Below are 14,641 nucleotides of genomic sequence, written 5' to 3' on the forward strand. Positions count from 1 at the left end.
ATCAAAAAGCTGCATGCGAAACCACCATGGTATAGGTTAGAACACTGTGGTTTTTCCCCGGTCTTTCATTAACCTAATGTTGCTAAAAAGGGTTAGTTTAGGTAGATATACATTCTCATTAGTAAAGCCAACCCAAACCACCGAGGTATGGTTTAAATCCTGAGTTTGTGCTTCTCCAGGCAAACACTCTTAAAATATACTGCCTACTAGTATGGATGTCATGTGATTCCTACACCTTGTAATCCTCATTGTCTTATGTAACATTTCCTATAGACTGATTTAGGCCACAGGAAGCCTCTAGGAGGTAAAGAAACCCTGCTCTTCACAGGATCTGCACTGAGATAAGCAAATATGGGGATTCATTTTGAAACTGTCCGAGCCCTGCTTACTGCCTTTTGAGCGGAACAAAGTAATAAAATAGAAACAAAAACTTTATTTGGTTTGAAATTGCTTATCAGAAAGAGCTACATAGGTGCAGGTATGATGCTGCAAAGTGTATTAGAACCTGTTATTTAGCACCTAAAAATTGAGAATCCTGTAGAGGAGTAGAGCAGTCTGTGAAGGTAGAGCATCGCAGATCCATCTAGCACTATTTCAACACAATATCATTATGAAATAATGCTTGGATCATGGAAGCATTTTAGTAAAGGGTGAATAGTATCATGAGGTTAGTAAACTTAATTGACAGAAAAAGCTGGTGAGGGCTACCCATCTGTCTAGCCGGCATGATACTGTGCACAAGATAGCTCACCAGGCACCTGCCTCTGCTGCAGATCTTCGCCAGATAGAAGCACACAAGAGTACATTTTGCTATCTTTATATAACAAGACAAAATATCATAGCTGTATAAAATAAATTGAAGAAATTGATCAGTCCATAAGGGAAAAAAGCAAAAATAAATAAAAATAGAATAAACATGATTGACTGAATGCTGAACAAATCAAACATTCAACTCTAGTCACAGGTCTGGGTTTAATCCATCGTTTTTTTGCTCACCACATCACCCTAGCGTGGACCCAGCCATATGCAAATCAGTCTTGATCCTGCTCCCCATGGGAACAGCCCAGCCCGACCTACCAAGCCAGGTCCACCCGGGCCATGAAACAAACATCCTGGGACAAGTTTCGTGGTATCACTTCTCATGAGGGGGGCAATAGGAGTGGGTGAGGAATTTAGCACAGTGTCACACTCAGGCGGGAGATTGAGGCAAACAAAATAACTTCCATTGATGCCATAATCGGGAGGTCACAATATTTGAATGGGGTATAAACTTCCCTGTCCACCAAATTAGGGCAGCGAAGACCTAAAGCATGAGCAGGCTGCGTGACAAGGGTGGTTGAGAAAGCAACAGACAATGATTAGGCTGGTAGTTACAAGTTTCGTCTTGTGAAATGAGCACCATTAATATAATGATATTCACCACTGTGTTTGCTGTTTAATATCATATAGGTGGAAATTTCAGCCTTGCTCAAAATTGAAATCAACATAATCCATTAGAACTTTAATATTTTGTCATGTAGTGTACTACTTTGCAATGTGGCAAGTAGTTTTACCTTAGTCTTGGTACCGATATTTTGTCATTCATCTGCAGCGGTCCGACTGTATTGTGTAAATCACAGATCAGGTTTCAAGCGTGTTCGACTCAACCTTTTATATTCCTGAAGCCGAAAGATGAGTACTATTAAGTGAGAAGATAAAAAATATTTGTTTATCTAAGTGGCAAGGAGCAGCTTATATTGTGGAGCGACCTATAAATGTAGTTAATAGTATCACACACAATCCCCTGTCCCTCTGATTTCCATGATTCCCATTAAACAAGTCCTTCTTCTGTTAGTAGCAAGCTCCTGCCCCCTGAGCTGTTGTTTATAATCTATTTTTTTCAATTGTTGTCTACCTTCAGTGATGGACCTTCTGACTGTCAGCGAGACCCGCCAGATGCCCAGCGTGGTTGACAAAATTAGGACTGAGCTGCTGATGGCAAATGATATTTACCTTCTGTCCACCTTCCGCCTTCCTTCCAAGCTCGGCGGTGTCCTCTTCGGCCTCTACTCAAAAAAGGATAACAACAAGTGGCTGGAGGTGTCCGTGGTGGGCAAAATCAACAAAAGTACGTTTGGTGCAGTATTTGGCTACCAGAACCACTGTGGCTACCTAGTAACTAAGCAGCAGAATAAAATGGCATGTGTTTGCTCATCATGAACTGGGGAGTCCACCCCCCTTGTCTGCTTCCTGAATTCTGTGTTTGATTTCTATACTGCTGCAATGTTTAATTTTTTGAAGTAGCAAAACAAAAGCTGTTGATGAAATTTGGAGCTTAGTTGAAATGTATTTATTTTACTTTACAGCAAAAGTTTTTTTTTGCTTTGAGATGTCTTAAAAATCCTTTGTGGCGGTAATGTGGACATGGTACAGTGGCCCCGTGAGAACCCTAATGAAAGCTGCAGCTTTGGCATGTCGCTAACAAGCAACAAGCAAAATACAATAGGGCTGAAGTGGAGGAAATAGAACTGCTGGACCAGAGATATATCACAGAGCTTTTGAATCCTCCACAGAAACCACTAGACAGTTTACTGCTCACAGCTCTGCTAATCACTCCAAAGGCATAATAAATAATACTAATTCCTATTTGTAAAGCACAAACATATCACCCCTTAAGGTTTCAAGGTAGAGCCAGATGTAGGTAAATATCATTTACCGTTACTCCAGTATTGGAACTTTCATAGATTCCCATAGCTTGTATCATTCCCCGTCGTCGGAATGGGAGCCTCGGTAATAATATATATATATATATATACATAGGTAGATAAACCCAAAGAGGTACAAAAGAGGAAAAATTAGGCCTAGGCCTTATACTATTTTGTAGCCTATAGGTGTCCTTTTGTAAAAAGACCCAAATATAGAGCACTAACCAATCAGATCAGCCTCACCCTGTGGAACCTTCCTGAGAAAGCTCAGAGCCTCAGATTTTCTACCGCACGTTCGTGATAGGGAGTCTCCATAGAGCTCTACTCTAGTTTTCTTTTTGAGGTACTGTTTCTTCTAAATCTTGACAGGATTTGTTAACAACTTTATTTGATGGCTGACAAGGAGAAGAAAAGCCTGTTCAGGCCTTGTGCCACATGTTCTAAAAAACGACTTTTTGCTGAGGATAAACACAAGGATTGTATATACTGCTTATACCCAGATCATAAGGTGGCAGATTGTAAGATCTGCAGGACCTTTTCGACTAAGACCCTACGTGACCGCGAGGGGCGTCTGCTGACTTGGTTACAAAAGATGAAGACGAGAGATAGGGTTATTTCTAGTGACGAAGAGGATGCTGCTTTATCTACTTCTTCTAAAAGGTCACAGAAGAGGGGTAGGTCATCTGCTTCAGTTTCTTCAGAACCCCGCTCGAAGGCTGTGCATGGGACCTCTGACAGGTCTGGCAAGCCTGGGCCTGGCGAATCTCCTCACAGAAGTGAAAAGGAGAGGGAGAGGCCAGTACCTCAGGTACCAAAGTCAAAGAAAGATGATGGCTCGGCTGGGCCATCCCATCAGGCTGAAGGTTCTAAATCTTTCAAGAAGCCAGCTGTGGAGGCTTCTTCAGCTGGCAAGAGTAAAGAATCAAAGACATCGTCGACGACATCGTCGTCGAGTTTCCCACCGACGACGTCATCTCCTTTGCCATCAACGAAGAAAAAGCTCCCGTCGACGAAGGTAACATCGTCGACGACGACGACAACAACACCGTCGACGACCACGTCGACGACGACCACGTCAACGACAACAATCACCTCGATGACGCCACCGTCAACGATGGAAGTGTCGACGTTGGTGAGGGCTGATAACTCTAGGAAAAGGCGTATTACACCGGATATGACTTTGCCGAGGAAGTTAACTCCGTTACCTCCGGCCTTATTGTTTGACGAGGAAGAGTACTCGGATGAGGAAGATGGTGACTTTGGGGATGCGTATAGTCCATCACAATTGCACCTAAAGTTTCATGACTCAGAGCCAGAGAATGAATATTTTTATCATCAGCAACAACAGCAGCAGCAAGATCGTGTAGCATGCCAGGAAGTCCCGAATCAGCAGGGTATGGTCTCAATGCCGATTACTCTGCTTACGGACTTACGAGCTATGTTGGAAGAATATCGCAGCAGGCAGGCGTCGCGTCCAGTGCAAGGACAGGCGCAGGAGTAACTACAATTGTCGGCTACTTGCTCTTCACCGCCCCCGCATGTAGAGGAGGCTGTAGAGGTTCCTCAGCAGGTAGACACTTCAGAGGATGATGAGGGAGATAATCAGGCTCAAGATCCTGATGTTGAATGGGATCAATATGTTATTCCAGATCCTGCATCCCCAATACCGGACCCGATAGACTCGCCTCCGGTGGACGTGGGAGGTTTTCACAACTTGATGGATAGGGCCACGGCACGTTTTAAACTCACCATGCCTTCAACTTCCACGGATTGTTTTTTATATGATTTCAAGGAGTCATATCACAAGGCTGTCCGCTCCATTCCCCTCGTGGACCACATATGGGAAGAGGGAAAGAAAGTGATGCAGGCGCCGGCTACGGTCATTCCAGTCCTCCCGCGCTTGGAAAAGAAATATAAGGCGCCGGAGAACAGTCCAGCTTGCTTTATTAGCCAACCACGACAGGATTCGGTGATATCGCAAGCAGTTCAACGAAAGTCGCGCAATCCATCCGCTCCTCTAACACCTCCACTGGACAGGGAAGGAAGACGATTAGATAACGCAGGGAAGCGTTTTTTGTCTATTGCTAGTTTGCTGGTCAGGGCTTCCAATGCACGGTACGACCGTCAGATGTTGAGTGACGTCTCGCCATACCTGGATCCGCTCCCTGACGATCCTAAGGCTGAGGCCCAGAAACTCCTGGAGGAGGGACAACGTTCCTCATCGGAAATAATAGACTGCGCAATGGACATCGCTACCACCGCTTTCCGCGCTTTAGGTGGAGCAGCTATTCTTAGACGGCAGGGTTGGTTGCGAGTGACTTGGTTTCGTCCTGAAGTCCAGAATAAAATCCTGGACTTACCCTTTGACTGAGACATGTTGTTTGGGAAACATGTTGATGAGGCTCTACAGGGGATAAAGAAGGACACAGAGACGGCTCGGTCCTTGGGCACCCTGCAATATAGGAAAACACCTTTCCGTGGGGTAAGAGGAAGAGGCTTCACAGCAACAAGAGGTGGTTACCAACAGCAACGCTATTCTCAGCAATCGCAATCGTACAGGCCTCAGTACGGTAATTAGTACTATCAGCGTCAATCGCAATCGCAATCTTTCTCTCGCCAAAACTCACGTGGGCGACAAGGTCGTCAAGGCAGGGACGCCTCCAAGCGTCAATAGCGGCCTCCTGACTCTGCCGACTGTTCCTCCGCCCCATGTGTCACCAGTGGGCGGCAGGATCTCTCAACATCGGAATAGCTGGGAACAGATAACATCGGATCAGTAGGTATTGAACATCATCCGTCAGGGGCACACATTAGAGTTCCAGGATTTTCCACCGTACAGAGCTCCCCACGTCACCAATACGAAACACCTAAGCCTTCTGCAATTGGAAGTTCACAAATGCTTCAGAAAGGGGCGATCCAACGTGTCCCTCTATCGCAAAGAGGCGAAGGCTTCTATTCCAGGTTTTTCCTGATTCGCAAAACAAAGGACAAGTGGGGTCCGATCCTGGACTTCAGTGAGCTCAACACCTATCTCGTGAAACTTTCATTTCGGATGATCTCACTCCAGGACATCTTGCGCCTCCTGAATCCAGGCGACTTTATGGCTACGTTAGACTTAGAAGATGCCTACTTCCATATCCCGATCCACCCAGCTCACTGACGTTTCCTTCACTTCACAGTGGGCAAGAGTCACTTCCAATTCATGGTGCTCCCGTTTGGGTTAAGATCAGTGCCGCGAATATTCACAAAGGTGCTGGCCCTGGTGGCAGCTTTTTTGAGAAGGCAGTCGCTGGAAGTCTTCCCGTACTTGGACGACTGGCTGCTGAAGGCATCAAGTTACCAAGTGGCCGCAGGAGCAGTAGAGACATGTTTGCGTCTCTTCGATCAACTAGGCTTCCAGCTCAACAGGGAGAAATCGGTCCTTCGTCCGGCCAATTCGGTAAAATTCCTGGGCGCTCTTATCGACGCTCAAGCTTGCAAAGCCTTCCCATCAGAAGAAAGACAAGCAAGACTCATTTATTTGGCCAGTCGACTGCGAAAGAAGCATTCAGTGTCAGTCAGGATGTACAAGTCTCTTCTAGGGTCGATTTCATCTTGTATTCAATTGATTCCGCACTGCAGGCTGTGAATGCGTCCCTTGCAAGAGCAACTAGACCTTCAGTGGAGGCAAGTGGACGGTTCTTTCAACGACAAGGTCATGGTCACCCTACAGATGAAGCAGGCGGCTGCCTGGTGGATGGAAAGATCTCACCTCTCGGTGGGTCTCAGTTTCAGAATGCCTCTGGCTCCTCGCATCATTACAACAGATGCCTCCCTTCAAGGATGGGGAGCGGTCATGCAAGACCTCCAAGTCAGTGGGCATTGGACGCCGGTGGAACGTCGTCTTCATATAAATGTTCTGGAGCTGAGAGCCATTCAGTTGGCTCTGTTGGATTTCCTCCCAAGGATAACAAACTCATCCATCCTAGTGCGTACGGACAACACCACGGCTATGCACTATGTCAACAGACAGGGAGGCACAAGATCGTCACAGCTGTCCAAGGAGGCTCAGCTGCTGTGGGAATGGGCGATTTCACAGAACATCACGCTTGTGGCAGAGCATCTGCCAGGTGTAGACAACACAAGGGCGAATACTCTAAGCCGCCTAAGAGTGATTTCTCACGAATGGGAATTGGACGATTCAGTGGTCAAGGAGATCTTCGCCAGCTGGGGGACACCAGCGATCGACCTGTTCGCCACGCCGGCAAACAAGAAATGCCGGTATTATGCAAGCAGGGAACACCATCGGGGATCGCTGGGGAATGCGCTTTTGATGTTTTTGTCCTGCGCATTTGTTTACGCCTTTCCTCCGTTTCCCCTGATTCCTCGAGTCCTCAGTAAACTCAAGATGGACCGATGCAAAATGATTCTGATAGCTCCCGCCTGGGCTTGCCAGTTTTGGTTCACGGATCTCCTCCTTCTGTCTCAAGACCATCCCATGCATCTCCGATCCAGCCAATCTCTTCTGTCAATGTCCAACGGCCAGGTTCTCCACCCGAACCCGAACTCGCTTCAATTGGCAGGATGGCTCCTGAGTACAGAGAGTTCCGAGATTTAGACATTTCTGACGAATGCAGAAACATCTTGGCTCAGGCACGAGCTCCTAGCACGAATAGGACGTATAGAGCAAAGTGGAAACATTTCTATATATGGTGTAAGCGAGAAGGAGTGCACCCCTTTTCGTCTGCTCCGCATCAACTCTTGCCATATATCCTGTCATTGGCTCATGCAGGTCTTGCCCATTCTTCCATCAAAGTCCACTTGGCGGCAATCTCCAGATACAGAAGGACAAGGTTGGGTCCTTCTCTTTTGTCTACAAGAGTTATTAAGCAATTCTTGAAAGGACTGTTTAGAGTGTTTCCACCAATCCGGCCTCCACCTCCTGTATGGCATCTAAATGTGGTCCTGGCCCAACTAATGAGGCCCCCATTTGAACCAATTCATAAGTCAGACTTGAAATTCTTGTCATGGAAGGTGGCTCTTCTCCCCGCTCTCACCTCCGCGAGGAGGGTGGGAGAACTACAGGCTCTAACCATCAAAGAACCTTTCTTACAGTTCAAGAATGATACCTTGATCCTTAGAATGAACCCCAAGTTTATTCCTAAGGTTCCTACGGACTTTCATCTGAATGAACCGGTTGTTCTGAATTCATTTTTTCCTCGGCCTTCCACTCCGGCCGAAAAGGCACTTCATTCTCTAGACATCCAGAGATGTCTAAAATTCTATCTTCAACGCACGGCTGGGTTTAGAAAATCACCTCAGCTGTTTGTGGCCTTTGGGGCCCCTCGAAAGGGGTTTCCGTTATCAAAGCAAGGGATCTCCAGATGGATATCTAGTGCAATCCGTTTCTGCCACCAGGCGGCGGGGAAGCCCCTGGAAGGACAGGTTAAAGCACACTCCACGAGATCTATCTCATCTTCAACGGCGCTGTTTGCAGGAGTATCGATTAAGGACATCTGCAGAGTGGCCACCTGGAGCAGTACTCATTCCTTCACAAGGCACTACTGCTTGGATTCCTCTGCTAAGGGGGATGCGGCTGTTGGTCAAGCGGTCCTGAGAAATCTCTTCCAGTGAGCGGTGAGCTTTCCTTTCTACCCTCCTTCCTTTTCTTTCACATTTCGTTATTTATACTGTTGTTTAACTGTATTATGATATTATGGTGACTTCATGACATATTATGTGAGGTTATTGAGACTTTATACACGAAATGTGCTAAGCATACTAACTGCTATCTATTCTGATACAAGCTATGGGAATTTATGAAAGTTCCAATACTGGATTAAGAAACAAGTTACTTACCTGTAACTTTAGTTCTCCAGTATTGGTAACTTTCATAGATTCCCATGCGCCCACCCACCTCCCCTGGGAAAGCTCACCCTTTTTGGCATATGTCATTAGGGCTATACAACGGCTACGAAAATCTGAGGCTCTGAGCTTTCTCAGGAAGGTTCCACAGGGTGAGGCTGATCTGATTGGTTGGTGCTCTATATTTGGGTCTTTTTACAAAAGGACACCTATAGGCTACAAAATAGTATAAGGCCTAGGCCTAATTTTTCCTCTTTTGTACCTCTTTGGGTTTATCTACCTATGTATATATATATATATATATATATTTTATTACCGAGGCTCCCATTCCGACGACGGGGAATGATACAAGCTATGGGAATCTATTAAAGTTACCAATACTGGAGAACTAAAGTTACAGGTAAGTAACTTGTTTCATTCTAAAATACCTAATTTTACCGATTCGGTATTTTAGAATCGGTAAATGATATGTAGCTAATGATTCAGTAAATTTTACCGAATCAGTAAAATTCGGTAAATACCGATTCGGTATTCCCCATTCATTCCTATGGGCCTGGAGGCCCGTAGGAATGAATGAGAATTACCGATTTGGTAAATACCGAATCGGTAATAGGGGGTAGACTTACAAGGGTGGCAGGGTGTCACATTAACACCCTGTTGCACCCCTGTGTAGTGCATGGGTGCACATGTGGCACACATACATGCCCTAAGGGCATGTATGTCTGCCACATGGCACAGTTGAAAAAAGCACAAAATAGTTTTTTTTAAGGTTTTCGATATTTACCACTAACTATTAGTGGGTGGTAAATACCGAATCCTTAATACACATGAGCACTCTTAGATGCGCTTGCTACATATCATCTACCGATTCGGTAACATCCAGGGCCAGATGTAGGTCACCCAATACCGGTCGGTAACGGCTGAAATTCGGTGATTTCGGCCGTTACCGACCGGTATTGGGCGACCTACATCTGGCCCTAAGTGAGCTATTGCCCAGAGTCACATGATGCTGAGCTGAGCTGCTGCTGGCGCCGGGGATCGAACCGGGAGCCCCATGCTCCAGAGTCAGCCGCTCTGGACGCTGCGTAACACCTCTACCTCATAAGGCATAGGAGTACGCGAATCACAAATCTGCTTTTCCATAATCCGATTCATCCGACATTGCTAAAAACTCTACAGTATTTTTTGAGGGGGGGGAGATTTGAGCTTTCATTCTTTTTGAGCACTTACCTCCACCAAACACGTCTCTCCATGCCGCAAAAAGATGTGTCAACAACAGCTGTTGTGTGCTAAACACGTTTAATCTCTTCTCGGTCAGCAAAAATGTTACAGTTGTCCATCTTCCCCAGAGCTCTCTCGTTGACTCCATGACTGTCAAGGGCTAAGCCTGCATGTGACTGTCAAAATGACATCAGTGGAATTATTGACAACTACAATTGTATAATCCAAGCCTTTTTATTATGGTTTGAAATCTATTTTTACCTTGACATCAGTAGTGAAAATAAACGTTCATCCTCAGGATTAAATGGAAACACAAGACTTCACTTATGTCCATATTGAACACCAATGATGTTCACTAACTTCAGTTTGGTAGATAGTCCAGTGAAAATTAAAATTTCCAGCTCTGCCCATTTAGAAATATATTTTTTTTAGTGCAGCTGAATAAATACTTAATCAGTTGTATTACTAGGCTTTGCCTACATAAAGCTACGTATGCAAGGGAAGGGTTTTGCACTTTATTAATGCAGCATTAGGGAGATTTATTTCATAAGGAACATGCCAAAAAAGTAACCTTAAGAAGACCAAGTAACTGTCTATCCAGGAACCAAAGACCCCTCTCCATTGTAAAGGAGGAAATCAATAGCAATCATCATTGACACTGTAGCTCCTTGTGCATCACATTGAAGTTGCTGCCTTCACCCCAACCAATGTTCTATTTATAATGGTACTGTGAAAACTCCCCGCAGGGAGCAGGCTTCCCTCTCTCCAAAAAATACTAAACCAAGTTGTGTCATTGTGTGAAGGACCCAGGCTGCCATATTTTCTTTGTCTTGCAGTACTCGTGCGCTACATGCGTGAAGACTCCAAGCTGCACTCCGTCAGCCTCCAGAATGCCAATGTGGCGGACGGCAGAAGCCACATGGTGATCCTGCGCATGAGCGGCCTGCGTGGTGACACAGCCTCTTTGGAGCTGTTCGTGGACTGTAAGCAGGTGGACTCAAGCCTGGGGCTCCCAGTGCTCATGCCCATTCCTCAGACTGAGTTGGAGAACATGGAAATCCGCACAGGGCACAAAGCGTACCTCAGAATGCAGGTGAGTACTGTGTTGCCTACTGCGCCCCTGGCTTGTGCGACTCAGGAGAATGCTGAGGTCTAGCCACATTCACTTCTTGTTCATAATTAGGGCTCCCGGTTTTATGGTATTTATTTTTTTAACATTTTCATAACAACTGTAACTCATAAAACGTCTACCCTGAAACGTATCCTACCTGCCTACCCTTTCCCGGCCCCTGCTCACAAACTTTCCCCCGGCCTCCTAGGCGTTTTAACTTCTGAGTGGCTTTGCACATTAAGTGTCCTAGCCAAAACCTCTCTAATTTCTAAAAGGTATAAATCCATTCCAATCCTTGAAAGGTGCACTTCATCCCCTCTAAAAAATTCAGCTGTGTCAAAATGAAATTCTTTATGTGCAGTCCTGCCAAAACCCACTTCCCTGCAAAAACATGACATCTCAGTGTTAAGCTTCCTACGGGCCCTGTCTACTGCTACTGGGTTAAGCGCACCACGCCAGACCCTGCGGGAAACAAATTCAGTCCAAAACACAAAACAGCCTGCCCACTGTTGCTTGATCAGTGCCAAATCCCTTTTCTTATTCCTCATTAAGACTATGCCCTTTTCTTTACCCAAGTCGTTTTCTCCAAGGTTTATTACCAAAACGTCTGGGCACCTGCCGCCCGTCAACAAGCTATTCAGGCATGGAATCACTTTCTTCCATGCCATGCCCCCTTTTTCTTTCCAAGAAACCTTAAAAAGCTCCTTGTTGAAACCTAGGTTCTGTCCAAAATAACTCTTGCAGGCCTGGAGTTGAGCCCACTTCACAAAGGAATGCCCCACAACCGAAATTGTCATCTCCATGGAAAGGGCGTAATCCACTGAAACGAGAAAAACGAAGTGAGTTTATGCATTATTAACAACAGCGCCATTATCCTCATTGTTGCTTCACAAGTAGCGCCTGTATCACTCTGACGACCACCTCCTCAGACGCATGAGGTCTCCCTGCTCCCACCCCCTATTGTTTGCTTCTGATGCTGCCCCAATACGAAATGAATGTGTCCCAAAATCCGCCCCGTCGATACCCATTTCTATTGACGCTTTCCTCAGTACCGCTAGCAGCTGAAAAGCTGTGCTTCTATTAGCATGCTGAAAAATCAACCCCATAAACCCCTTAGACACTGCGCGCCAACATGCTTCCCAAAAGCACGGACAAGTGAGCTGTGGAATTGATGCTTGTAGTGCCACCAATTTACCTAAACACCTCTGATCAGTTTTAGATTTTCTCAACCATATATGTTTCCCAGGGCTACGTGGTACTACATCTTCCCAATGAACCCCCTGCCCTTTCTGTCTCCCAACAATTCTGATACCCAAAATGCGCCAAAAAACATCCACACCATCAATGTGGAAAACAAACAGGTCTCAAAACAATCCGTGCAGATTTTCTGCATTATCTGTATAAAAGTGCCCCAACAGCTGCCACAACAAAGGCTTCCTTACATGTCTCAACTGTCCTTGTTCCCTGGCCCATCCCTCTAGCATTCGCATACCCAATTCACCTGCTTACGGCGAGTAGCCCCATAGGAGTTTACCAACAAAGGCAATCCCTGCTAACCTCCCTGTGATTGTCACTCTAGATAACCCTTTCTCAAGCATATCCAATATGAACTGAATTACATCTTCCCCCCATTGCTCTCTGTCAACGTGCCGCTGGTCGCCTGATATCAGAAATTCCTTCCATGCTAAATTATAAGCTCTCATGGTAGACTTTGCTAGCGACTCTAACACCAGTTGTAGCATCCTGTGTTGCCTACGCACCACAACTGCTGCAGCATGGGCGTCGGAGTTCTGTCGGTGTCCTTGGCTAGCCCACGGAATCTCCCCCACTGAGAACGAGACAAAGCAACCGCTATGTCATTGTCCACACCCAGGACGTGGAGCGCCCTGAATGACATGTCATGACGCAAGCAGCCCAGGACAAACACCCTCAACAACTTCAGAACTTGTGCATTCCTTGCTGACTGTCTGTTTACTATCTCAACGACTGCCATGTTGTCCACTCTGAATGTCACTCTCTTGTGCGCTAGCTATGAACCCCTCAATGTCAATGCCACTACTAAAGGAAAAAACTCTAGAAATGCAATGCTCCTACCACCATGCCTCCATTGTGTCGGCCACTGCTCAGCACACCACCTTCCCTGCCAAAACAGGCCAAAGACCATACTGCCTGCTGCACCTGAAGAGATGTGTACGTCCCATACCAAATCCTCTTCCCTTGCAAGTGGAATGCCATTAAAAGACTGGAAAAATATTCGCCACATTCTCAGGTCTTCTTTTACACCTGCTGAAAGCTGCACATGATGGTGAAGTAATCTTTTCCCTGCCAATGTTCTTCCCAATCTCCTGCAAAATCTTTCCCAACTCTCACTACCCTGCATGCTAAATTGAGATGGCCTAGCAATGTCTGTATCTCTTTGACCGTTACTTTTTAACGAGCCAGCATAGCATTAAGCAAATCCAACATCTTTTGTTTCTTCTCCTCTGGCAAGCGTGCCTGCAATGTCCCTGAACTGATTTCTATTCCTAAGAAAGACAGTGCCGTGCTAGGGCCCATTGTCTTTTCCAGTGCTAACGGCACCCCCAATTCCTCCGTCAGCTCTTTGAAGTTTTCCAGGGCCTCCTGGCACTCCGTGGAGCCGGCGGTGCCCACAAAGAAGAAATCGTCCAGATAATGTGCCACCAGCTTGTGACCCGTGCGCTTTGAAAACAACCACTGCAGAAAGGAGCTAAAACACTCAAATAATGCGCATGACATAGAACAGACCATAGGTAATGCTTTGTCCACGTACAATTTCCCATTGAAATGGATACCCAGAAGATCCAATCATCTCGATGGACTGGAAGCAAACGGAAGCTGATTTTATGTCGTATTTTGCCATTTGTGCCGTTGCGCCCACCGTCACTAGCAGTGACATGGCCACGTCAACTGAGGAGTATGAAACTGTAGATTCCTTTTTGTCAATAAAATCATTCACTGAAATCCCTTCGGACCATAATAAATGTTGAATAAGCCTGAATTGATCTGGTTCCTTCTTTGGCACTACCCCAATGGGTGACACAGTCAAGTTTTCCCAAGTCCAATCAGTTAAAGGCCCGGCTCACTTCCTTGTCTAACTTTTCTTGCAGTATTTGTTTATGCGCTTTCGCTGACTGTAAGTTTTCAGTCCAGCTTCTGTGCCTCGGTCCCCCGTACCCCATATGGAAACCCCATGTGAAGCCCTCTCTAAACACCTATGCAGCCTTCCGGTCGTCATAACCCAGTAAGGCTGCATCTAGCTTCTCTGTCCTAACCGGCGTATGGACCAGACCCCTGAAATCCCCCACACCCATGCTCCTGCAAACTGTTGCTGCCCCCCGGTGTTGACTCCACCTTGCTGCCACTGTTGACCCCCTTGTTGGGAGCCACCCCACCCTGAAGCTTTCGCGGGTGGGTTTCCCCTGAAAGGGCCTGTACACTATTGGAAGCCCACTGGCTGTGAATATGGTCTTGCCCACTCTGGACGCCCCCATAGTGTGCTGCCGCAAATCTGTGTCAAGTTCCCCCCATTTTGCCTCTGGATCCCAGGCCATGCGTGCTCTAAACTGCTCATCGTATTGTGCCCATGCATTACCCACCCCCCCTGTAATCTTTGCTTTCCGGATTACATCCATGTATTTAAATAGTTCCACACAGCTTTCCAGATATGTTTTGCAGTAAACGCTGGCATAGATCAAAAACGCAGCCGTCCAATTCTCTATGGCCAACGGAACCCTCGGCTGTTTGGCCAACTCATACTCTT

At 46.3% G+C, this 14,641-nt stretch overlaps 1 protein-coding gene across 1 annotated transcript in view; it reads left to right on the top strand.

The window, feature by feature from the left end:
• THBS3 (thrombospondin 3) overlaps positions 1-14,641 on the top strand; it is a 189,301-nt gene that overhangs the window by 55,395 nt on the left and 119,265 nt on the right. The window contains exons 2-3 of the mRNA XM_078671378.1: positions 1,901-2,107; positions 10,586-10,842. Coding sequence (XP_078527504.1) covers positions 1,901-2,107; positions 10,586-10,842 — 464 coding nt within the window. The remainder of the gene's footprint in view (positions 1-1,900; positions 2,108-10,585; positions 10,843-14,641) is intronic.

This window comes from Lissotriton helveticus, chromosome 12, assembly GCF_964261635.1.
Source record: "Lissotriton helveticus chromosome 12, aLisHel1.1, whole genome shotgun sequence".
NCBI lineage: Eukaryota > Metazoa > Chordata > Amphibia > Caudata > Salamandridae > Lissotriton > Lissotriton helveticus.